Source organism: Malus domestica, chromosome 01 (assembly GCF_042453785.1).
Source record: "Malus domestica chromosome 01, GDT2T_hap1".
NCBI classification, from domain to species: domain Eukaryota; kingdom Viridiplantae; phylum Streptophyta; class Magnoliopsida; order Rosales; family Rosaceae; genus Malus; species Malus domestica.
This window is the reverse complement of record NC_091661.1, coordinates 29,241,529-29,267,572: the sequence shown is the minus strand read 5'-3', so window position 1 is coordinate 29,267,572 and position 26,044 is coordinate 29,241,529. Positions and strand designations below refer to the sequence as shown.

At 37.7% G+C, this 26,044-nt stretch overlaps 3 protein-coding genes and 1 non-coding gene across 4 annotated transcripts; 3 read left to right on the top strand and 1 right to left on the bottom strand.

Moving 5' to 3' along the window:
• The first annotated feature begins 1,934 nt into the window (after positions 1-1,934).
• Positions 1,935-5,733, top strand: LOC103441237 (protein HOTHEAD-like). The gene is made up of 5 exons (XM_008379941.4): positions 1,935-2,311; positions 2,404-3,048; positions 3,166-3,566; positions 4,489-5,042; positions 5,143-5,733. The coding sequence occupies exons 1-5, from the start codon at positions 2,236-2,238 to the stop codon at positions 5,201-5,203; spliced, it is 1,737 nt and encodes a 578-aa protein (XP_008378163.2). The 5' UTR covers positions 1,935-2,235; the 3' UTR covers positions 5,204-5,733.
• Positions 5,734-6,231: 498 nt separating this feature from the next.
• On the top strand, positions 6,232-6,345 carry MIR399I (microRNA MIR399i). Its single transcript, NR_120965.1, has one exon. It is a non-coding gene; the product is annotated as a microRNA MIR399i (primary transcript).
• Positions 6,346-20,628: 14,283 nt separating this feature from the next.
• Positions 20,629-25,290, bottom strand: LOC103440018 (pentatricopeptide repeat-containing protein At4g38010). Its single transcript, XM_008378696.4, has 3 exons — positions 23,101-25,290; positions 21,443-22,677; positions 20,629-21,332 (listed from the first exon to the last, which is right to left on the bottom strand). The coding sequence occupies exon 1, from the start codon at positions 24,882-24,884 to the stop codon at positions 23,109-23,111; it is 1,776 nt and encodes a 591-aa protein (XP_008376918.1). The 5' UTR covers positions 24,885-25,290; the 3' UTR covers positions 20,629-21,332; positions 21,443-22,677; positions 23,101-23,108.
• Positions 20,849-23,001, top strand: LOC103440026 (molybdenum cofactor sulfurase). The gene has a single exon (XM_008378708.4). It carries the CDS (start codon positions 20,849-20,851, stop codon positions 22,736-22,738), a length of 1,890 nt encoding a protein of 629 aa, XP_008376930.1. The 3' UTR covers positions 22,739-23,001.
• Positions 25,291-26,044: the final 754 nt, after the last annotated feature.

Below are 26,044 nucleotides of genomic sequence, written 5' to 3'. Positions count from 1 at the left end.
TCTAAATAAACAAACAGATGGTCCCAATAAACAGGAAATAGATCATCTTCGGATCTCTTCCTCTTAATTCATCAAATTAGAGAATTCGTATCATTGAAATTTGATCCAACTGCTACAAACAATGGCTCATTTTAAAAGTTATAATAACTTCAACTGTTGGATAAATTTCAATAGCACAAATTTCCTGATTTAATGGATTAGAAGGAAGGGATTCGAAAATGATCCTTTTTCCCAAAAACAGATCACATAAGCGGACATTTCTGAACAACACCGGGCCCTGGGCTTATAATAAGATCTGGGATAGATTTGAAACCAATCAATTTGAGCTCAACCTTTAGCTTGAGTGCTATCATGGATTACCGATCGGTGATTTTATTATCTCTAGTCATTTTCAAGGAGAACGTCTCCAATGAGCTTCTTCATAAGGTGACCTTTTCTTTTCTTTTTTTTGAACAGGTGACCATTTTTTTTAACATATAAAAAGTTGAGTTTTTACCATAAAATTAATTATAATATGTAAAGTAATTTAATTACTTATATTGTCTCACTTTCTTATCTTTTTCTTTTTTTTTTAACTTTGTGATGCTGCTTGTTTTGTTTTGCAGGTTTAGACTTTTAGGTTGGGCTTTAGAGGGGTTAGGTTTCATGTCCCCTCTTCTTTTTCTTGTATCTTTATTATTTTTGTTTAAGGTTGATGTCTCCCCTTCTTTTCATATATTTTTTATCATTTTTTCTTGCATTTTGAGGGGTTAGGTTTATTTCTCCCCTGACTAGGTATACCTTTTTTTCGATATCAATAAAATTCTCCTCGTATCGTCGAGATTTAAAAAAAAAAACTTACAAGCACATGCAAACCCGATGTGGATTAACACTCTCAACATTCCTCCACACGTGTAACTAATTTTCAAGTTTAACACATGGACAACACAAAAGGGGTAACATGGAGCACATGTAGCTGTTGAGCTTAATATGCAAGACAATTTGCTCTGATACCATAAAAAAAAAGTTAGGATTTCAGTATAAAACTAATTGACAATATAAGGAATATCACAATTACTTATAAGCACATTCAATGTCCCTTCTTTTCTTAATGTGAGATAACACTCTCAACATAGAAAGTGGCATGCCCAAATTTTCTCGTCAAAACAAGCTCTAAGCCAAACATTTAGGGATTATATGCAAATCCTTTACGTTACGTTAATGCTTTTTAGTTGTATGTACTCCTAATGCATATAGGATAATTGGGGGCTAGATTCCGTATAATCGTTTTAATGTGTAGTTCGGTTTGCTAGCCGTTTTTTATTCTGGAATAAATTTAAAAAATAAAAAATAAACTTTTTGTATAATCTCGATATGCATCGTCCCAAAGCCATGTAATGAATGTGCCGGAGTTATTGTTGACTATGAGTAGGATAATATTGATTCATTCTAACATTGCAATTAGTCATATATTTACAACTCAATGAACTGTCCAACAAAATTTCCTCCTAGAGAAAGGAAAATAATGCTTCTTTGTTCACTTTTTTATCCAGAAGTAGAATTTACATCTGGAAATGAAACCAAGTCAGGTCCTCAGGTAATTGACTACGCAAAAGGACCTCCATTGATAATCTTGGAATTAACTAGATTCAACCAATACCTCTCCGTGCAGTTGAGCTACTTCAAAAAAGTTAATTTCATTTAATTAGACCTAGCTACCAAAAACTTTCGATCAAGGCATGAAAAAACAAGTACTGGGTCGGTGCACGCAGTTGAATATATTGGACAATAATAGAATCCAAAATTCATACCATTAATAAATATTTCGATTTTACGTGACGACTTTATATATTCCTCAAATTTCAGTAATACTTAATGTTCTGCATGCATGGGGCCATGAATCTGAGATTTTATAACTTCGACGACTGTGCTTCGTGTGCAAGGAAGCGACTAATTAGGGTTTAAGCAAGTGATCAAAAATGGAAATGGTGTGTATGAAGAGCATTGATTCTTTCCATGAGTGGGTGAAAATTTATGTTGTTCAACTAAAAATGTATCTACATCTTTAGGTCGTTCTTTTTGTGCACAAAGAACGTTTGTTAGGGCACTGGACCTTAGGGATTTAGGCTTATTTAAAGGTGAGTAGCTAGTGTGGTTTTTGGTAATTAAATTCAAGAACACACCCAGATCGTCATATATATGTTGCAAAATTAATTTTATTATCTCTGGGGAAAGTTAATTATATTAGAGGTCACAATGTGTACCACATTTTTTGGAGCTTATCTTCTTGCTGGAATTCTCTTGTTGCTTCCCATTTGTTATTCGGATAAAGGTATGAATATTGTACACGTAAGTTGTTACAAATTAAACAAATGAATGAGCATTTTAGTTAATTTTTCTTTTCTATTATAAATCTGTGTGCAGCTCCGGACTATACATTTGTTAGAGAAGCAATATCAGCCCCAGCAGTGGTTCACTATGACTACATAGTCATTGGTGGAGGCACCGCAGGGTGTCCGCTAGCGGCCACTCTCTCTCACGGTGCCACCGTTTTAGTCCTGGAAAGAGGCGGCTCGCCTTATGGCAATCCGAACATAATCAACATTGACAAATTTGCCCCCACTCTTTTGGACACCTCTCCCACATCCCCAGCCCAGCAGTTCACCTCCGAGGATGGCGTCTATAACATCCGGGCACGCGTGCTGGGTGGCGGCTCAGCAGTGAATGCTGGGTTTTACACGCGTGCCAGCACACATTACATCAAGGAAGTAGGTTGGAACCAGAGAATGGTCAATCAGTCGTATGAATGGGTTGAGAAAGTGGTGGCTTTTGAACCGGAGATTTTGCAGTGGGAGACTGCTTTCAGAGATGGTTTGCTTGAAGTGGGAGTCTTGCCTCACAATAGGTTTACCTATGAGCATTTGTATGGGACTAAAGTTGGTGGGAGTATTTTTGATGCAGATGGACATAGACACACAGCTGCAGATTTGCTTCAGTATGCAGACCCTAGAAAGATCAATGTTTATTTGAATGCACGTGTACAAAAAATCTTGTTTAGACACATTCCTGGTAAGCGTTTATTGACCAATAATGTTAGAAAAATCATATATTTATACAAAAAAATTGCAAAATATAGTTTTTTTATTTAGTAGTTAGCTTATGGTGTGACTACTTTTTTTTATGCAGGAAGACTAAGACCACAAGCTTATGGTGTGATTTATAGAGATGCACACGGTATTAGGCACTATGCATACCTAAAAATGAACTCCAAGAAGAATGAAATTATCTTATCAGCCGGTGCGATTGGGAGCCCTCAACTATTGATGCTGAGCGGCGTGGGGCCCGCCTTCCATCTCCGAGCTCACGGCATCAAGGTGGTAGCAGACCAACCCATGGTCGGCCAGGGAATGGCGGATAATCCAATGAATCTTCTGCTCATTCCCTCACCTCAACCAGTTGAGGTCTCCCTGGTTCAAGTTGTGGGCATCACAAAGTTTGAAAGCTACATTGAAGGAGCTAGCGGATTGACCCTTCCCATTCCTCTGGCTCATAGGCTTTCCAATCACTTTAAGCACTTCTTGAGTCAGGTTTCCATTTCTTACTTCTGTTCTCTTGTCTTGCCAGCCTATGCATTTTTGGGCTCAGCATTTAACTACATTTGTGCAACATCAGGCCCAATTACCATAGGTAGGGTTAGAGCATCTCCAAAAACTTAATTCACTTTAACTAAATATGTAGAGCCATGTAGGATTTCCTTGCTCCAAGAGAGTTGCTAACTCATTCTTCAAATTTAGGATTTGTACTACACTCTAGATTTAGAGAGTTTTTAACCAAATCTTCAAACATTTTTTTCTATTACAATAAAGTGTCTTTTCTCACGATATTCCATTAATTAATTCAACAACAACAAAACAACGTAAGACCACTTTGTTTCATATTAGATATTATAATACTAAAATTTATAGAGTCTATTGGAGAACAAAATTGTGAAGTAGCAAATTTTAATCTTCAAATTGCCACGTAATGCAACAAACTTGTTTTTGAAGAGTTACATTTGTGGGAGCTGTTAAAGATGCTCTTACGATTTTGGTAACTATAGACACATAGATAGAACCAATCATAACTAAACATAGTATAAATAGGAGAAATTTTTCATTGTGACCGAAACACGGGTGGTACACCACGTGTTTTTATATAAGTGGTTAGAAATTATATTTTTTAAGTTATTAACTTTTTGACACACATATCCCACAATTTGTATAGGGATACATGGTGTAACATCCCGTATTCCAGTCACAGAAAAATCTCTTGTATAAACAGGCTTCAAATCATAGTTTATACAGATTAATATCTCTTTAGTATACTTTAGCTCTATTTTTTTATAAAATGTTTGCAAAGATTCTGTGTGTACATATTTCCCGAATAACTTATTACGTGGATTATTTAATAGATAGAGATATAACAAAAACGAACCAATTCACAATTTCAAATTTGGTTTCACATTTGCAGCCTGAGCACCATCCTTTTAGAGCTTCACCAAAAATCATGGCTTGGGCAGCTGATACTGTAAACGGAATTGTCAATAAAACTCTCAGAGCCGGAGTCATACTTGAAAAAATCATGGGTCCACTCTCCACAGGCCATCTTGCGCTGAGGAACACAAACCCTGATGCCAATCCATTTGTCACCTTTAACTACTTCAAAGAACCAGAAGACTTAAGGAAGTGCATTGAGGGCATGAGGACCATTATCGATGTTGTGAACTCCGAAGCCTACTCAAAGTTCCGTTACAAAAACATGCCGGTTGAAGCTCTCATTAACCTGATGTTGACTTTACCAGTTAACGGAAGGCGAAAGCATGCCAACGCTACATTTTCTTTGGAACAATTCTGCATAGACACTGTGATGACCATATGGCACTATCATGGAGGTTGTCAAGTTGGAAGGGTTGTTGATAAAGGATATAGGGTTCTTGGTATTGATTCTCTTCGGGTTGTTGATGGATCGACGTTTTATCGCAGCCCGGGTACTAATCCTCAAGCTACTGTTATGATGCTCGGAAGGTAAGTACATATACATGTGTGATAGTCTTGTTATTCAATAAAATGTTATATAAAATTAATAAAACCTGCATTTTTAATGTTTGCTTTGTATCTGGTGCAGGTACATGGGACAAAGGATTCTGCATGACAGATTACTCCGTGGATCGAAAAAGAAAAATTGATGTGATCACTTTTGTTGCCCAAAGATAAAGTCCATTAATGATTATTGGAATAGATGTTTGATTGAATATTGTATAGATTGGAACCTTAAGAGTTAATAATCTATATTTTTGTTGTCATATTCTATTTTCCTACCAAAATATATAATTTCCAGTTAGATTGGAACATCATGTGATTATTCAGTTCACTAAGACCAAAAGGTAAGCATTTCCGATTCTGTTTTAAGAGACCAGATAGGAGGCAACAAGGAGTTGCGGATTACACAACTGCTAGAACTTGATGATCCAAAGGGCTGCTCATACTTCATATGGTCTGTCATCTACGAGAAAACTTCATGAAACTGGCATCTCACATTTGCTACATCGCGATTCATGTGAGTAGTACATGACCATAAATGTAGGACCCGTTCAAGAAAGTTGTTTTTTCTAGTGCTAGCTAGGCTTGTTTTCCTTAGTTGTGATTACTTTGACAACTGACTGGTAAAAGGAAGATTTGAAAAATTATTACCAAATAAAGACAGGCTTGCGCTTAATCATGGCTTGGTTAGAAAGAGTTAGATACATACTGGCACGAGTAAGACTGAAATGAACACAGGTGTAGCAAACTACTAAAGTCAAATAAATTTGGAGCTAATTTCAACATAAGGGTGAGGGGAATTTGTCTTCAAGACACAAAATGCTAATAATATATATTGCAAATGTCCGTTAGGTCCAGGGCTCGAAACCCTCCAATGTAATCACACATAAAACATAAAAAAAACAACGCTTAAAACAAAAAGACAGTAGAGGAATAAGATGAATATGCTATATATAAGAAAATGGGGAGGGTAAAGGCATCTCTTTTCATCTACTTTTTTCCTGGATGTTCCCAAAGCATAATCCATTGGATATGCTGTTTCTTCTCACTGCTTTTATTCCATCTCTCCGACTTAGAGTCTTTGACCCCAAATCAAAGAACTTATATAACTCGTGCCGGCAGTGCCGTTGTTGAAAACCCAGAAGCATCTGTGCTAGAAGAAGTACTTGTCAAATAAGCAAATCAGTCATAGGGCTCCTCCCTCTTGGCAGGCACTGGTGAATGATGCAACTACAATCACTTTCATTGACTTGCCAAAGGAGAGTTGCCCTGCGATTGCTTTAGCTTAATGAACTTTGCAGCCTGATCATACTGCAGAGATGAAATACATACGATGCTATAAGGTATAATAGCCAAGATCGACAATTTGAAATACGTAAGTGTTTTGTACACAACTGGTACAGCTATGGTGATTTTATTTTGGGCTAACTGCGATGCTATAAGGTATAATAGCCATATCCTCTTTTTTACGATTTTTTTCGTAATACTAATGAATATCGTAATTATCTTAAAATATATAGTTGGTACATTTATTTATGCAGGTGTGCTATCCATACACTCATTTCTACTTCTTACACATCTCTTATTAATTTATTATATCATTTGATCTTCTTCAATTCATCTGATCCGACGACTGAAAATTAAAAGGGTGTATGATAAGTAAAAATAAGTGTGTAGATATCACACTTTTTTTTTTTTCTTTTTTGGTTGAATCACACCCCTTTTTATGTACCCTAAAGTTTTACCTTGTGAGTTGTGACCAAGCACGCAAAGTTGCTTTTACCATGTGGGTTTTGCAAGAGCACTTGCGTACTGAAATAGTGTGATTATTGTGGGTGGAAGCCATATAAACAAGCAATGAACAATTTCCCACTGAAACAGTTTTGTAGAAAAGATTTCTACAGCTACTTTGACCTGCACCAAGGTAGGTGTACTACTAGACAAATGAAGACACTTTTTCAAGGTGTATGAATTTTGGCTTCTTTTTTTTGGTAAGGTATGTTAACCAAGTATCTCAGTTTCTATGAATGTAGAGAGAGAGAAAGAAAGAGAAAGAGAATTGTAGACAGAGAAATAGGAGGAAAAAAATGATTGAATTGATATCTTGCTTAATAAGAAAGCTATTACAAGATTAAGTATTTTTAGTCATAACCAACCGACTCTTCTAACAAATATAATAGATCAGCTAATCTGTTTACATGTGGTATCATCACAGCCTTACAATCTTATACTTCTAACATTTCCCCGCAATCTCATGCTTGGAGCTACCAAGCATTAGATTGTTACAATGAGCCTTACACAAATGAGCACTAAATCCTTTTGTAAGAATATCAGCAAATTGTTCTTGAGAAGAAACAAACTAAACAAGTAATTACTTCTTGGCATCCTTCTCTCGAACAAAGTGAACATCTATCTCAATGTGCTTAGTTCGTTGATGTTGAGTTGGATTGAAGGATAAGGCAATTGCTGAAAGATTGTCCCAAAACAGCACAGGTGAAGAGCAAATGGAAACCTGCAAAAATGCCAGAATTTGTTGTATCCAATCTAATTCAGCAGCTGTTGAAGACATTGCCCGATATTCAGCTTCAGTAGACAATCAAGAAACAGTTTGTTGGTTCTTAAATGACCAAGATATGTGATTGGTACCTAAGAAGACAACTAAACCAGTTGTAAACCTCTTATCATTAGGGTCTCCAGCCCAGTCAGCATTACTAAAAGCTTTGAGATTCAAATCACCCTTGGAATATGTTAACCCCAGATGCATAGTCCCTTTTAAGTATCTTAAGATCCTTAGCTGTAAAATGAGAATTCATGGGTGCTTGCATAAACTGGCACACCTAATGAACAGAAAAGGCAATATCAGGCCTAGTGAATGTAAGATACTGAATAGCCTCTACTATACTCCTATACATGGTTGGATTGTTATAGGGTTTACCATCATCATTCAAAAGGCGATTAAAATGAAGACATGGAGTATCACAAGCTTTAGAGTCAATCATATCTGTTTTGTGCAACAGATCCTGTATGTATTTAGTCTGAGATAAGAACAGACCATTTGTATGTCTAGCAATTTGAATCCCCAGAAAAAAATGTAGATGCCCCAAATCCTTGATATCATACTCAGTCTTTATAGAGTTAATGACCTGTGTAATTGCTGCAAAACTATTCCCTGTGATGATTATATCATCAACATACAACAATAAAAGCACAACAAATTCACTAGCTTGCTTGAGAAAGAGAAAAGAATCAGAATAGGTATTTTGAAACCCCAGAGAATGTAGAAATGTAGTGAACCTTTCATTCCAAGCCCGATGAGCTTGCTTCAACCCATAGAGAGACTTTTGTAACTTACAAACTAGCTCAGGATGATTAGCATTTACAAACCTAGAGGTTAAGCCATATATACCTCTTCTTGAAGAATTCCATGCAAAAAAGCGTTTTTGACATCAAGTTGTCTAAGTGGCCAATCAAATTGAGTTGCCAATGCCAATATTATCCTGACAGTAGTTGGCTTCACCACATGACTGAAGGTTTTTCCATAGTCTAAATCAGGTTCTTTGCTAAATCCTTTTGCTACCAACCGAGTTTTATGCCGAGCTATAGATCCATCAGAGTGTTTTTTGATCTTGAATACCCATTTGTAGCCCACTAGGTTCTTTTGTAGTGGTAAAGAAACCAAACTCCATGTCCCTTGTTTATACAATGCATCCAATTCCTCTTTCATAGCAAGCATCCAAACTGGAACCTTGAGTGCGGACTTGTAAGTGGCAGGTTCCACCAAAGAAAGATCAACATTTGTAAATTCATCAAATGTTGTCAAGAGTGCATTCTTTTTAACAATTCCACTCTTACTCATTGTTTGCATAGGATGTAAATTTAGTGGAGGGATTGGCAACACAACTTGAAGACTATCAAGACTAAAATCAAGTTCCACATGGATCTCAGGATAGGAATTTGCAGCTACAGTAATGGACTGAGATACATGACTTGGGGTTACTGTGTGTGAGGGTACTGATGAAGTTGGATTGAAAGATGTTGTAATGGTGTAACAACTGGACTATGAGATGATAATCGTGGTGACATAGGTATAGAAGATGTATGTGATGATGAATAAGATGGAAATGTAACTAATTCATTAAGGCTATTAATGATAGGTAATGGATATGTAAAAGAAGCTGCTATAGAAAAATGTGTATGTGTCTTAGGTGAAGAATTAGCTATTGTCAATAAGGCTGAATAAGGAAGCTTTTATTCATTAAAAACCACATGTCTAGAAATGTAGAACCTTTGACTTAGCACCTCATAACAGATATACCCTTTATATTTGGAAGCATACCCAAGAAAAACACATTTGGTTGTTTTTTGTTGCAATTTGGTATTGTTGTAAGGCTTAAGAATAGGATAACAGGTACACCCAAAAACCCTTAAGTGTGAGATTAAAGGTAACTCTCCAAACAAAAGCTCAAAAGGTGACTTATTTTGCAAAATTGCAGAGGGCATCTTATTTATGAGATAATTGGCAGTTTGACAACCAAATGACCAAAATTGGGGTGGCAACTAAACATTTTGAAGAAGGGTAATGGTGGTTTCTACCAAATGTCTATGTTTCCTCTCTGCTAACCTGTTTTGCTCAAGAGTATAAGGACAAGATATTTGATGGGAAATGCCTTTTCCTTTAAGAAACTTTTGAAACCTGTTACTAAGGTATTCCCCACCCCTATCACTTTGCAACATTTGAAAGGAAACTGAGAATTGATTCAACACAAATGAATAAAAGCCAACAAATGTGTCAAACAAATCTAATTTATTAATGAAAGGAAACATCCAACAATCAATGAATGTTACATAATATCTAAAACTATCAGCATAAAAACATGGTGCTGGACCCCAAATGTCACTGTGAACAACTTCAAAAGGTTTAACAGCCTTATTGACACTACAATGAAATGGCAATTTGTTAAACTTGCCTTCTAAGCAGCTTTGACACAACATAGGTAATGAAGATTTTGTACAAAGTATTTGAGCTTTACTAAGCATTAAAGACACAATGGGGTTTGATGAATGACCTAGTCTATTATGCCAAATAATAGATGTGACAAGCTGACCAAGAAAAGCTTTTGGTTACAAAATCAATTTCTGAGTTGTAGAATGATGATTGGCAAGTGAGGGTATTAGATATAGCCTTTTACTGCAAATTCCCTTGAACAATATCATCCTTGTGGCCTTGTCCTGTATCCAAAAATTATATGCATCAAATATTAGCTAACAGTTATTGTCTAGACAAATTTGATGCACAGATAACAAGTTTTGAGACAATTGAGGCACATATAGTATAGAATTCAACTTAATGGAATGAATATGAGGTTTGAGAATTGTACTCCCAATATGAGATACTCGTAGACCTTCACCATTAGCAGTTTGAACTGTTTCAGAAGTAGGATAAGGAGTAGCCAAGGTCAAGTTGTTGAAATCAGCAGTCATATGGTTGGTTGCACCAAAGTCAGCAATCCAAACTTGAGGAGAAACAACTTGAGTGGAGGACATGCCATGTATTGACTGTGAGGGTTAAGAAAACACAATGTTCATTGCTTGCATAGAGTATGGTGGAGTAGAGGAATTATGAGACATGCCAAACTGTTGTTGTAAAAAACGAGGATCTTTATCCTTGTGAAAACAATAATGAGCAATGTGATTTTGTTGACCACAAATGTAACACTTAGGCTTAGACCTAAACTGATTAGGACAGAAAGGTGCAGTGTGCCTTTCTTAATAGCACAGTTGACAAGTATTATAAGGATCAGGATAACCACAATAAGCTTGCTGAGGTGCATGACCAAGAACACCTAGACTTGGAGTTGGAAGCACTCGAGTTTGAGTGTGATATGACTGCCTTGGCATGTTAAATTTATTTCCTTGATTGAACTTGCTTTTGCCTTTGTATTTGTTGTTGTACTGCCTAAATCCATAGTTGGATTACCCAGAATTAGGAGAAGTGCCAGATGATTGATCATTAGAACCCCTGTCAGTAGTAGGAACATTGGTAGCCAACTTGGCAAACAACATCTGAGTATTAATACTTGCTTCAACAATTGCTTCTTCTGCAAGCAATTGAGATCTAAATTCCTTCAATGGGATGACCTTTTCTCTTCCACGAATGACACATCTGAATGTGTTATATTCAGAAGGTAATCCATTTAAGGTCAAAATCGCAATATCTTCCTCCTCAAAAAACACTCCTGCAGCAGAGAGATAATCGCAAGCTTCTTTGATTCTCTGTAGATACCGAGATGCTGAATTTGAACCCTTTTTAATGGTTTGTAAGTCACACTTCATCTGAAAGATACTAGTTCTTGAAACTGTCGAAAAATTATATTTGAGATGAGTCCAAATGTCCTAAGAACTAGTACTCCCTATAGCACAAGAAACAGCTACAGGTGACAGTGTAGCAGTTATCAACTGCATAAGTGCACTATCGTGCATTTTTCACACTTTATATTCATCATTTTCAATATTAGCAGATAAATTACCATAACTGACTTCAAATGCAATAGAACCAGAAGATACAAAACGAGGAGGACATGGGGACGAACCATCAACAAACCCTATAATTTCATGTCCCTCCAGCATTAATTCCATTTGAAAATGCCAATTAAGGTAATTAGATTCATCTAATTTGACATTCACAGAAGTTGACACATAGGAAATCAACCAAGTAATTGGAGATTGCAAAATCTGAAGTTGTGAAGCAGTTACCATGATTGTATATGAAGAAGCTGAACGAAAAAATACCTTTCCATGGCATGGAAAAAAAAAAACAAACACCTTGTGTGCAGACGAAAAACACCCAGAAATCAAGAATCTTGGCTTGATGTAGACACCCTAGAATCTTGAACACCAAGAGAAGAGACAATTCAGCTCCAAAATAGCAGACGAACAGAAGCAAGAAACCCTAGAATCTTGAACACCAAGAGAAATCACCGAGAGAAAAAGGTGATTCTGTTGATGCACAAAACCGGAGGTCTTAGAACAACGTAAATCCGACCGTGAATCTGCAAGTAATGTAAATAACACAAGATGTATCGTGGTTCATCCCAAGGTTTGGGCTACGTCCACACTGATTGTATTATATTTCTCTGTTGAAGAGGGAGAGAGAGAGCTTAGAGCTTAGGGGGTGTGAGGAGGCTTAGAGTTTGTGAGGGTGATGAGACCCTTTTATAGAATAAGGGCTTCTTCCCTAATTACATATTTACCCATTCCTTTGTTACATAATTACATTTAAGTCCCCCGAGTATTTATACGAGGTCTAAATACGAGGCCCTAAATATAGTATAAACAATAGCCCCTCAAGTCTTCAGTCAAGAAAGTCTTTTGGCTAGAGACTTGAAATTCAGTCCATGTGTGGGTCGAAGTAACTAGATGATGTCTTGAACTGATGCTCGATATGAGGCAGTGCTCAATCTGAAATGACGCTCAACTAGAGGTAGCACACGCTGCAAGGCTGCTCAGCTCGTGGCTTATGTTGCCTTGGTTGGCTCGGCTTGCGACGTTTGAAGGTGAGGGGGTCCCTTTTATAGAATAAGGGCTCGCTCCTCAATACATGAATGATGGGCTAGAATTGATGCTCTCTAATGATGGTGAGGGAGTCCCTTTTATAGAATAAGGGCTCGTTCCTCAATACATAAATGATGGGTTAAAGTTGATACTCACGGCGAGGCAGTTGCTCAGTAGACGGCGATGATCTCTAATGGTGGTGAGGGAGTCCCTTTTATAGAATAAAGGCTCGTTCCTCAATACATAAGTGATGGGTTAGGAGTGATGCTCGCGGCGAGGCAGTTGCTAACTGGCGGCGTTGCTCTCTAATGATGGTAAGAGAGTCCCTTTTATAAAATAAAGGCTCGCTTCTCAGTACATGAAGAATGAGTGCTCTCTAATGAAAGTGAGGGAGTCCCTTTTATAAAATAAGGGTTTTCTCCTCAGTACATAAATAATGGGCTAGAGTCCCCCAAGTATTTTTCATGAGGCCCAATATATGGTACATAATGTAGTCCCCTAAGTCTTCGATCAATAGAGTATGTTGACTGGAGACTTTAAATTGAATCCATGTATAGGCCGAAGTGGTGGTTGTTCGGATGTGGTATTTGTATACCCTGCACTAAAGCTTTGTAGGTGAAGCTTTGCAAGTGAAGCTTTGAAGCTAGAGCTCTGTAAATGACGATTTTGAAGCTAGAGCTCTGTAAATGAAGCTTTTGACATGAGTGATGCTCATGGATGTTTATGTTGATTGACATGAGTGATGCTCATGGATGTTGACATGAGTGATGCTCATGAATTTTTATGTATGATTGGATGAGTGATGCTCATGAATGTTTATGTATGATTGGATGAGTGATGCTCATGAATGTTTATGTATGATTGACATGAGTAATGTTCATGAATGTTTATGTATGATTGACATGAGTAGTGCTCATGTATGATTTGAAGTACTGGGCGTACTTTTGATCATCTGGTTGGTGGCATGAATGGCTAGTTGCCAAATGATATTAGAGTACGGGTTGTACATTTCATCACCTGGTTGGTGGTAATAGCGGCAAGTTGCCGAGTAATTTTTGGAGTACTGGGCGTACTTTTGGTCACCTGGTTGGTGATAATAGCGGCGGGTTGCCGAATAATTTTGGAATTACTGGGCGTACTTTTGATGACCTGGTTGGTGGTAGTAGCGACGGGTTACCGAATAATTTTGGAGTACTGGGCGTACTTTTAATGACCTGGTTGGTGCTATTTTAGGCTTATGAGCCTTCGCTCTCCACAACATGCCAGCCCATTTACTTTGAGCTTTGCTTTTTTTTTTTTTTTTGGTATTATTACCCTCTGATGGGGTTTATACAGATGTCTCCGAAAAGATAAAATAAATTACATCATTCAGAAATAACAAAAGTAAATCACATATGGGATGTTTATTCCTCACTTTTGCTTTCTCTTTTGCTTTCTCTTTTCTGTTTTGTTCCCCACTGCTTTCCTGCTTTTCTTTTGCTTTCTCTTTTCCACTGCTTTCCTGATTTCTTGAGTATGGAAGCCTGGCTCGAGCACATTCTCACCACATTCGAGACATAGCAGATAATCCCTCAGAATATATGCACAATGTCACACACAACTTTTAAACTTTAATCACCGACAGAAGCACTTGAGTACGAGATAATCATGCGAAGATGGCTGAGGTAGATGAGGGCCGCGCGGACCCTATTGGAAACCACCTCTCAAATTCAATTTCTTCATGTGCTTCACGTCTGGTTCAATTTCCTCTTTTCCAAAATATGTTTCGCAGATTCAACAAACTTAGTGCGCCTATTCATCAACTTCGGCATCTCCTCTAGCAAAGACTCGAGATGTTTGTCAATGGAAGACACTTCGTTTCGAATTGTGACCAACACGTCGGAAGCAGTAATGAAAGCTCGGTAATTGGCCACTGCCATCTCCTGCATTTGCCTCTGTATTCGCTTCACATCGACCCGGAGAAGCTTCGGCTCCTTGTGAAGGCGATCGAAGGTGAAAGAGAGGAGCTCGGAGACGTAGGGTTGCTAGGAGGTGGAGGCCAACGGGATGAGGCTTGCCACCGTGGAGGAGTCGTCGGCAGCATTTCCGGACTCCATCATCGGATGCTGGAGCTCTGAACTGGATGGAGGTTTCGGATCTCGGACCCTTCGATTAGGGGTTTGGACGTATCGGATGGAAATGCAGATTTTCAGATCTGCTGCTGCTGCTTTGGAGTTCGTTGTTTTTTTTTTTTTTTTTTCAAGCTGGATCACCTCTTGAGAATCTGCTTCAGGACTGCTGTTTGCAGAAGCCGGCTTGATTTTCTGATGGGCCTCTTGGAGTTGATCGCTATGTGTTTGATGAAAAGCCTCAGAGGGGGAGATTGGGGTTGTTGGGGAGTTTTTTAACTGCACAGAGTGTGCGAAGCTTTTCTGGGAAAGCCCAAAGAGCGAGGTTTTCTGGGTTCTTGGGTTTCTGCAGATTCAAAATGGAGTGTGGTGAGGTCTCACGGCGGTGAGATGAAAAAAATGAAAGAGAACCGACATAGCTTTTCGTGTCGTTTTCCACAGACGGCGCCAAATGTTAATGCACAAAACTGGAGGTCTTGGAACAACATAAATCTGACCGTGAATCTGCAAGTAATGTAAATAACACAAGATGTATCGTGGTTCACCCCAAGATTTGGGCTACGTCCACACTGATTGTATTATATTTCTCTGTTGAAGAGGGAGAGAGAGAGCTTAGAGCTTAGGGGGTGTGAGGAGGCTTAGGGTTTGTGAGGGTGAGGAGACCCTTTTATAGAATAAGGGCTCCACCCCTAATTACATATTTGCCCCTTCCTTTGTTACATAATTACATTTAAGTCCCCCGAGTATTTATACGAGGCCCTAAGTCTCCAGAGTAGCAGACGAAGAATCGTAGAAGGTGGAAGCAACGAAGGATCGAATCTTTATGCGTGAGCAACAATGGCGATTGATACCATATTAACCAAGTATCTTAGTTTCTATGAATGTAGAGAGAGAGAGAGAGAGAGAGAGAGAGAGAGAGAGATAAAGAGAATTGTAGACAGAGAAATAGGAGGAAAAAAATGATTGAATTGATATCTTGCTTAATATTACAAGATTAAGTATTTATAGTTATAACCAACCGACTCTTCTAACAAATATAATAGACCAGCTAATCTGTTTACATGTGGCATCATCACAACCTTACAATCTTATATTTCTAACAAGGTAAGGTTGTTTAAGGAAAGAAAGCAAATTAATTGATAGTTTAGGGTGATATTTGGTTATAGCTAGATACCCCCACTTCTGGAAGCGTTTTATGGGGCTGTCAGCTGTGATATTATGTTCCACTTCCATTCCATCTTTCTGAAAATGTCCTTCTCGAAGACTTTACGGTCGTTCTTTTCACAAATTTTCAAATATGTACTGAGCTTTTTAATGTCCTGTAATCTTTTCAAAACCCTAATTCTCTGTAATGATCATGTAGAAGCTGTATTGATTGATACATAAATATTCACTGCAGTATGCAGATAAGAATTGGTAGAAGAGAACTCGTGAAGAACATGACATACGTTTTTGCAGCTGCTTTCTTCCACTTCTGACCTTAAAACAAAAGAAGAAGAAAAAACTGCTTTTCTGTGAGCTTTACTTACAACTGCATGAGAATGCCGACGCTTTTTTGTATGGGATATCACATGGCGAAGAGAGGTTAAGACCCTTTTTAGCTCTAAAATCTTATGATTAGGCTGTCCGACAGTTCATATTCGGCCTATGGGGCTGTCTTGTATGAGCCAGGCCCACACAAGACCAAAGGGAAAATAAAGAGAGAGAATATTGCCCCTCAAAATTTTGAATTTAAGTCCATAAATCATAGGTTCCAAGCAATAACAAATGGGCTTGGATGAGTTTGAGCTTATTTTTTATATTTGTTGATACAAGCTATGCATATGACTAGTAATTGAACACAAATTCTAAATTCGAGCTTCGGTTCCACTAGAGAAACTCTTATGTGTTAACTGTAAGCAATAGTTTCATGAATGAACATTGAGGCGTGTAGCTATCAAAAATGAAAGCTCATGATAGTATAGACTAATATAAATCCAAATGCGTGAACATTAACTTGTAATAAAAATTAAGGGGCGTAGCAATTTTGTTTTCAGTTTTCAATTGTGACTATTTTGAAAACTGAAAACTAAAATCATGTTTGATAACTATTTTCAGTTTCAAAAAAAAAATGAAAACCAAAATGTGAAAAATTAAAAGAATTGAAAGACGTATGATATTGAAATTGGACGAAAACCATATACCATATACTTTAATTATTAGGAAGCCCATTAAATAAAGGTTATATTCTTGATCACATTTAGAATATGTATGCATGCATTAGCAAGCAAACTACCCAACAATCCTTATAACATTTCAAATAGATAAAGCTTTCTGACTAAATATATTATTGTTCTTACCTTATTTTTATATACGTTAGAAGCAACGAATATATTAAAACCGTACTTATATGTTTATATACGTATAAAAGCAATGAATATTAGAGTGATACTTATAATATACCTTGTGGCCCAATGTTGAGCATTAGCAAGCTACCTAGACTCGTTGATTATATATATATATAGTATACACACACACAAACAATGCTGAAGAAGAGAGAGAAATCAAAATTTATTTCAAATATAATAATGAATGTTCTTAACCAATTGATTTGTAAATCCTGACCATAAACTATCTAAACTTGAAATCGAAACCAACAATATTCACTCTTTTCGTATAAAATTATATTTATTATGATCGAATGAGTAAATTTTATTTATTTTGAGACATACAAACTACTCAAAGCGCATTTGGCTTATTCTGTTTACAAATTTGGAACTTGGAATTCCAAAACCCTATACCATACAAATGAGATTTTTTTTAACAAAAAAAAAAAAAAAAAGAGATTTTGTTTGTGGCAGAGTCAACAAGTGAGATTTAGTAAAATCTTGCATGCTTAACTTAAACTAGATACACACACAAATACAAACGCAAACACACAAACACACAAACACCTGTGTCGGGTGTGAACCGTGTGCTGTGATCAATCAAAAGGTTGTTGTTTCTTTATCTTTAACTTTTATCTTTTTCTCTTTTGCTTTTTCATCATTCCAAAACATCAATTAGGAGTCTAGGACAGTGCAGCGGCAATATACTGATTTTCCCTTTGTTGACTTCCTCTTTTCTAATTTAGGGATTTCTCCTCACTTTGTACGTATTAAGGACAAAAAAAATACCTTGGCTCATATGCTCCACTTTTTAGCCCATAATTAAACCTAAAAATATATCTAATATTCCAACCATTATTGAGAAAATTAACTTAATACTGATTTGATACTGATGTACTTTTATAAAAAATGGGTATAAAAAAAGCTGAATTCAAAAATGTGTTTGGTAAACACTTAAAAACAGCTTATTTTCACAGTTTTTGGTGAAAAAAAACTGAAAATGTGAAGCAAAAAAAATGAGTTTATTCTCATAATACAGTAGAAGCAGTTTTTTTCAAAGAACAACAATACCAAACCAGTCCTTAATTGCCAACTAGAGTTTGTTGAGTTAGTAAGAATCATTCTTTTTGGTATACTAAGGTCTAAGTTTGAATCTCATTGCCGATAATCTCTCTTGTTAGACGTTTTGTAAAAATAAAAATAAAAATTCTTAAAGAGGCTTGTGATATGCTGTGATTCTAAAATGGAATAGCTTCCTCTCTCTCGAAACTTTTTGTAGATGTCAGTTTTTTTTCTAATCATTTCTTGCTTGAAAATGATGTTTTATGAAAATTAGTGGCATTGTACCCATTCAATTTTGGACCGCTGATTTTAGATAGAGATAGAGTGGCTATTAAACCATTATTTGTTGGAAGTTGAAAAAATGATGTTGATTGCTGACACCAATATTATCTCCTCCTTGTAAAAACATTTTTTGGATCCTTATTTACGAGAGAGTGGATTTTTTCCGGATCCATTTCCATCTAATCCAGAATTCTAACTGTTAAAATGATACAACGATTACAAATAAAGAACCCTTTAAAAATGATAATAACTATAATTATTGGATCAAATTTCAACAATATGGATCCCATACTAGGTGGATTAGGTGGAAAGGAATCCGAAAATGATCCTCGTCGGATCCTCTTTGTGAAGATTCGGCTAGGATCCTTCAATCAAATTTGTTCATCTTACATCGTGTGATCAGTTTTCGTCAAGTATTGTTTATATTTAATTTTAAATAAAAAAATTACAATAATTTCTTATCGTACGATGTATGATGAACGGATATATTTTGAAGATTCCCAGAATCCTCACAAAAAGAATCGACGAGGATCCTCATTCCTCATTTCCATCCACATTCACAAACAATATCAAATTATTTATTAGTTGCATATGTATTTCAGATCAGTTGATCAAAACAATGTGCTCGCCCAGTTGCATTCGAGCTCAAATCCCCTTCCCATAGGTTACAATATTTCAAACTATCGATAACATATAAAAAAGAAAAAATATCTTTCTTTTTATCCAAAATGATCCATGAGACCAACATAACTTCTCACTTTGGTCTATAAAATTTAAAATCGAAAAAAATAGTCCGGAGATTGTCACCGTCAATCATTTTTATTTGTGAGAATTTTCATTTAAAATAAGTTTATTTTTTGTCAGTCAACCCATTCCCCTGAACTAGTGGGTTTTTCAATTTAAAGAAGATTTTTTCACAAAATGACTAAAATGATTGATCGTAGACAATCTTAGGTTAAATCTCGAAGACCAAAATGAAGAGTTAGACCAATCTAATAAACTATTTTGGCTAAAAAGTCCAAAACAAAAAAATTATTAATTAGAAAAATCATACCCTTCACAATTGATGAAGAGAACAGCCTTTAATGTAAAGTTTATCCCCAATTATTTCAAAAATTAAGAAAAGAGATCCTCTCCAGATCTCTTTCACTAAGGTCATCAGATCAAGTGATCCAAAACTTTAAAATTTGATCAAACGGTAAAAAATTATTATAACTTTTAAGAGGTCAAAACAAATGGACCGTTGGATGAAATTTTAAAAGTCCATATCACTTGATCCGGTGTTCTTAATGAAAGAAAACCGGAGAATATCTTTTCTCAAAAATTAAGACAGCTATTGCATTTCTGGCCACAATCAACAGAAAGAAGCAAATTGAGACTGTTGGAGCCTTTAAGAAATAATAAATAAATAGGTTTTTAGTTTGAAACAGTTGGAGCCTTTAAGAAATAATAAATAAATTGGTTTTTAGTACAACTGCCATGCAAAATTTGTCGGGATCTTTGTGAGGATTGTAGAAATTCTTTAATTATATTTATTTTTTTGTACATTGTGCTATCATAAATTATTGTAAATTTTTTTATTTAAAATTGAATATAAATAGTACCTGATAAAAATTAATCGCACGATATACGATGAACAAATGTGATTGGAGGATCCTAGAATCCTAACAAAAAAGGATCCGTCAATGATCCTCTCTCCAAAATTTGCACATCGGCACAATCTATGAAAGTTAAAAGAATTATTCAAACTTAAGGCTTAAGCAAGTTGGAAGAATTCATAGAGATTACAGAAGCAATGTTGGCCACACCGATGATGCCGGCCACAAAGGGAAAAACAGCCCTTTTGTCTTCCACTTTTGCCTCTTGCTTTCTCTGCCCGAGTCCGCCTTTCACAAAAAGACATACATTACACTTGTAGTGCTTAGGAATTATAGGATTAAAGTTAAGCACGTTTAGAGGGATCATTATAATGCATCATGATCATACCGATGCACGCCTTGTTGACTAAATGACGGGTTTATATGAAGTCGTTACGGTTAGTTGAAGTGGTGAGTGAAAGTTGAGTAACAAATTAGAATTAAGATAGGTTAAGTATTCGATTCAGTCAAGTGTAACAAAAAAAAAAAGTGACCAGTTGAGACCAAATCCCTTAGGTCATAACGATCTTATGCACGCCTTGTTGATAACTGGTTAAACATGAAATTAACTAGAGAAAATGTCAACTAAGCCACCTAATTAAGCAGAGTCTTTAAGTGTCACGACCTGTTCAAACTAAAACAGGTAAGACAAAGTAACCTTCTGCACCTTTTTCCAACCGAAAAATAACTTCTTATAAATACAAACCAATAGCAGAAGACTTAATCAAAACAACAAACAAAATCCCCACACTTTACCAAAATTGTTGAGAGAGAGAGGGCGAGAGATGCAGTCACCTTGCTGGAAGGAGGTCACAGAAGTATGCCTCAGTGGCTGCTGCCCCAACCCGTTACAGAAGCTGTCAGCGCATCACCACCGCACCATGTCCAATTCCGGAAGCACTTCTGCAGCTTGTCGCCGCGACTTTGCAGCCACGACTTCATCATCCATATTCCCAAACACCGTGTTCACCAACCACGAGTGTCTCCCGTCTTTGCACGAGTCCTTCGCTGACTTCACCAACGTTTATCCCAAATACCATGAGACTGCGGAAGTTGATCGGATACGAGCTAAAGAGTACTACCATCTCTCACAGTCAAACCATACCTGCCTTGATTATATTGGCATCGGCCTCTTCTCCTCTTCTCAGCTGCACAATCACGAATCCTCTTCTCAAGTGAGGTCGGATTTCCCCTTCTTTAGTTTGTCGTACAAGACAGGGAGTTTGAAGACGCAGCTGCTTCATGGCGGCCAGGAATCAGAGCTGGAATCTGCAATGAGAAACAGGATTATGGATTTTCTTAACATATCAGAAAATGATTACAGCATGGTTTTCACTGCCAACAGAACATCGGCTTTTAAACTTGTGGCGGAATCTTACCCGTTCAAGACCAGTAGGAAGCTGCTGACGGTGTATGATTACGAGAGTGAGGCAGTGGAAGGGATGATTAACAGCTCCGAAAAGAGAGGAGCCAAAGTCATGTCGGCGGAGTTTTCGTGGCCCCGGCTGAGGATTCAGTCGGCCAAGTTGAGGAAGATGGTCGTAAGCAAGAGGAAGAAGAAGAAGAAAAGGGGGCTTTTCATGTTTCCGGTACATTCTAGGATAACAGGCTCCAGGTATCCTTACATATGGATGACCATGGCGCAGGAGAACGGGTGGCACGTCTTGGTTGATGCTTGTGCATTAGGACCAAAAGATATGGACAGCTTCGGCCTCTCTCTCTTTCAACCCGATTTCCTCATTTCTTCCTTCTACAAGATTTGTGGGGAAAACCCTTCAGGCTTTGCATGCCTCTTTGTCAAGAAATCTGCTGTTTCGGTCCTAGAAGTTTCCACGAGCACAGGAATTGTAAATCTTGTCCCGGCAAAGCAATTGCTTCAAATAGCAGGGGATTCTTCCGGTACCGACACAGAGCTTGAGCAGATATCCAGACTTGGCATGCAGCTAGATGCATTAGGCACGGCAAGTTCTTTCTCCGGTCTGATATCCAATCAGTCAACACCGACAAGAAGATTGAAGCAAGAACGGCCTGAGAGAGCTGAAGAAGCTGCAAACTGGGAAGAAATCGAAATATCTTCAGAGAAGGACGAGAATTCCAGAAGCAGCGGTAATGGGAACCTAGAGGTTGTATGCAGGGGACTGGATCAAGTGGATTCACTGGGGCTAATGGTGATCACTAACAGGGCAAGGTACCTGATCAATTGGCTGGTGAGCTCATTGAGAAAGCTTAATCATCCTAACAGCAAGGGAATTCCTTTGGTAAAAATCTATGGGCCAAAGATCAAATTCGATAGGGGACCAGCTCTGGCATTCAATGTATATGATTGGAATGGAGAGAAGGTAGAGCCTGTTCTCGTACAGAAACTTGCCGACAGGAACAATATTTCTCTTAGCTATGGATTCTTACACCACATCTGGTTCTCGGATAAGTATGCTGAAGAGAAAGGGAGAATCCTAGAGAAAAGAGAAAGCGGAGCGAAGGGAATGGATGCTAACAAGTCCAAGGCGAAACCTGATCTAGGAATTACCGTGGTTACAGCTGCACTCGGATTCTTGGCCAACTTTGAAGACGTATACAGGCTGTGGGCATTTGTTGCACAGTTCCTGGATGCAGACTTTGTGGAGAAGGAGAGATGGAGATATACAGCTCTTAATCAGAAAACAGTTGAAGTTTAAGTATAATATATATCTGTATCTATATCTATACATTTGTTTATTCTAATTGGTCCTGAATTGTAGGATATTAAACATCATTGCAGAGAAGATTCTGTACATATGGAATTTTAACTGTCAGGGGAAAACACATGCTTCATTCTTTCACAGAAAGAGTTTCAGAACCTTTTCCATTTCGAAAGAGTTTCAGAACCTTTCATGCTTGGCTTGTTATGTAATCTCATATTTTGCTTCCTAAATCTAATCCTTGCAAAATTTCAAGTTTATACAGGAATATTCTTCAAATCATCGAATACCCGCTCTACGTCACTTCCTAAAGTATCAGAATTTATAACATAAAGAAAGAGAAAAATGATAGTAAATACCTATCTTATCAGGAATGGATGGGAAAAAACCCTTCAAGATAGACTTGTTTAGCAAGGATATTCAATAGTATATGGATATCGTCCTTTCGAGGGTGGCTGGTACCTCCAACTACAAATTCATAAGCCTTACCATCGACCTGTATAACACTCGATCCGGGGGACTTCTGTATTCCTTTCCTCTTCATCAACTTCCTTACCCTTATTACATCCCCCCATCTTCTATTTGTTGCATATATGTTTGATAGAAGCACGTAAGCCCCGCTATCTTGCGACTTAAGTTTCAGGAGAGCGTCTAATATTTCTTGGGAGAGCTCAACGTCACCTACGGCCTTGCAAGCACTCAGGAGAGCTCCCCATATCAGCACATCGGGTTGCATGGGCATTGTGTTTATCAACTCCCGAGCTTCACCCAGGAGTCCAGCCCTACAGAGCAGATCAACCATGCATCCATAGTGTTCTAACTTTGGGGAAAGATTGTAAGGTTGGCTTATCATCTGATAAAAGTACCGACGGCCTGCATCAACCAAACCAGCATGGCAGCAGGCAGTCAAAATGGCTAGAAATGTCACTGCATTTGGTCTAGGTCCAGACCGAGTCATTTCTTCAAAAATTTTCAGCGCTTCGTGCCCATGTCCGTGCATTGCTAAACCACCTAACAATGCGTTCCATGTAGAGACATTCCCACAATGCAATTCGTCAAAAGTCTGCAATGCCATCTGTATACAGCCAGACTTCGCATACATGTCTATCAGAGATGTTCCAATATGGACATCCCACTGGATACCCTTACGATCAATATACTCATGCACCCATCTTCCACAATCAAGAGCCCCAAGACTGGCACAAGCCGAAAGCACACTAGCAAGTATAATTTTATCAGGCTCGATGCCTAAACTTTGCATATCGTGGAACAACTCTAATGACTCTCTTGCACGTTTACACTGCACCAATCCACTTATCATGCTCGTCCAAGATACAATATCCCTTTCAGGAAGCTCATCAAAAAATTTCTTTGCATCGCATAAACTCTCACACTTAACATACATATCCAAGACAGCATTGCCTACCACCAAATCTGTCCCCAACGAACGCTTAAAGATCAATCCATGAATCACCTTCCCCACACTCAAATACCCCATCCGCCCGCAAGCCACAAGCACACTAACAAATGTTGCCACATTCGGCTTCACATCCATCCTCGAAAACAAAGACATAGCCTCATCAAACAATCCCGACTTCACATGCCCGGATATCAAGCCAGTCCAAGACACCACATCTCTCTCAGGCATCTCATCAAACACCTTGACCGCACTCCCACAATCCCCACAAACGCTATAGAAATGTACCAGCGAGTTCTGCACATAAACATCACATTGAAAACCCATCTTCACAACCACCCCATGAACCTGCCTGCCCTCTCCCTTCCCCGAAAACTTCACACAAGATTTCATAACCGCCGGGACGGTAAACATATCCGGTGAAAACCCATCTCTCACTATCCTTCTAAATGCCAAAAAGGCCGCCCGCGGCGCGTCTCCGCTCGCACAGCCGGAGATCAACAAGTTGAACGGAAACGAGCTCTCGCGCCAATCAATTTGTTTCAAAAAATCACAAGCGTAATCAACAGAAGTAACTGATTTTCCGAGAAATCCAACCACGCTGCTTGCAACCAAGTCATTGGAAGCTAGCCCAGAAGCTAAAATCTGTGCATGGATTTGCTTGAAACTCCGGAAGCCACTGCATTTATTGATCATATCTAAGAGAACCCATTTCGTAAAATTCATAGTCTAATCCAATCAGCTAAACAAAGTCTGTTTTGATAAGTACGGGGAGCTCCATTGGAACCAGAAACCGATATCCAAGCTTACGACTTTGTGAAGGCGGGACTTGAGAGCGCGATTTCAGAACTGGAAAAAAGGAAGAAGGAGAACTGGCATTTGCGGAGTGACATAAACTCTACGAAGTATCCAACTTTATTGTAGTTTTAGAGAGTTTGCAACGCCGGAGTTGGGATCGGACGACCCTGCTTTGCGACGGAGTACTGCTTCCATTGTTTTTCGACTTTTTATTTATTCAATTGACGAGTTGAAAAAATTTGTATTTCTTCAATTGAATCATAATCATATGTATTTTGTACCACTGGCTTTTTGGGCCTTTTGAAGAAAAATTGTAAATATATTTATTCCAAGCTCATTGTTTTGTCTATGTGTTGTTTTATGGTGGTGATTTTTCGTACTTTCAATTTTTTTCATGTATTTTCTCCTATTAGTTTTGTTTGGATCAAATATCATATGTGATGTTAATTTTGTTAGAATTGATCACGTAATCACTTTTTAAAGAGTAAACTCATCTTAATACTATTTACGCACAAAAGTCTGACATCAATCATCTATCTTTGAATGAACGTGATAAGTGCTAAAAAATGAATGGTTGGTATGATAAAGGGATTATGGTAGGAGTGCTGAAACAAGTCTACCCTTGAAAAATCAATTACAAATTATAAAAATTACGATCAACTAGTATTTCTCTCATATTATAAGTGAAAATTCTCCTTTCATATCACTGGGAAAAAAAATTGAAAAAGCCTTTTGAATAATGGAATCTCCAAATCCAACCAGTGCCTTTTGAGTACACATGTTCAACGCTTTTCCAGGCGCACGTACCTCATACATGCTATGGACGATACGTTTATGAGCCCGTTTGGTAAAAGTTAAATCGGCCTTTTAGATGTGCACTGACCCAACCCGTTTACCTCGTCTAATAAATTGGGTGGGAGGCCAACAATATTACAATCAGAAGAGCCTAATATGCAAGGGTTTAGCCCTTGTTTGTTAGAAGAGATTTTGCAGTGGGACATGGATACTCTCCGGATACATGTATCCTAATCCATCAAATTCATGTATCCGGATCATTGAAATGTGATTTAATGGCTAAAGTTATTATA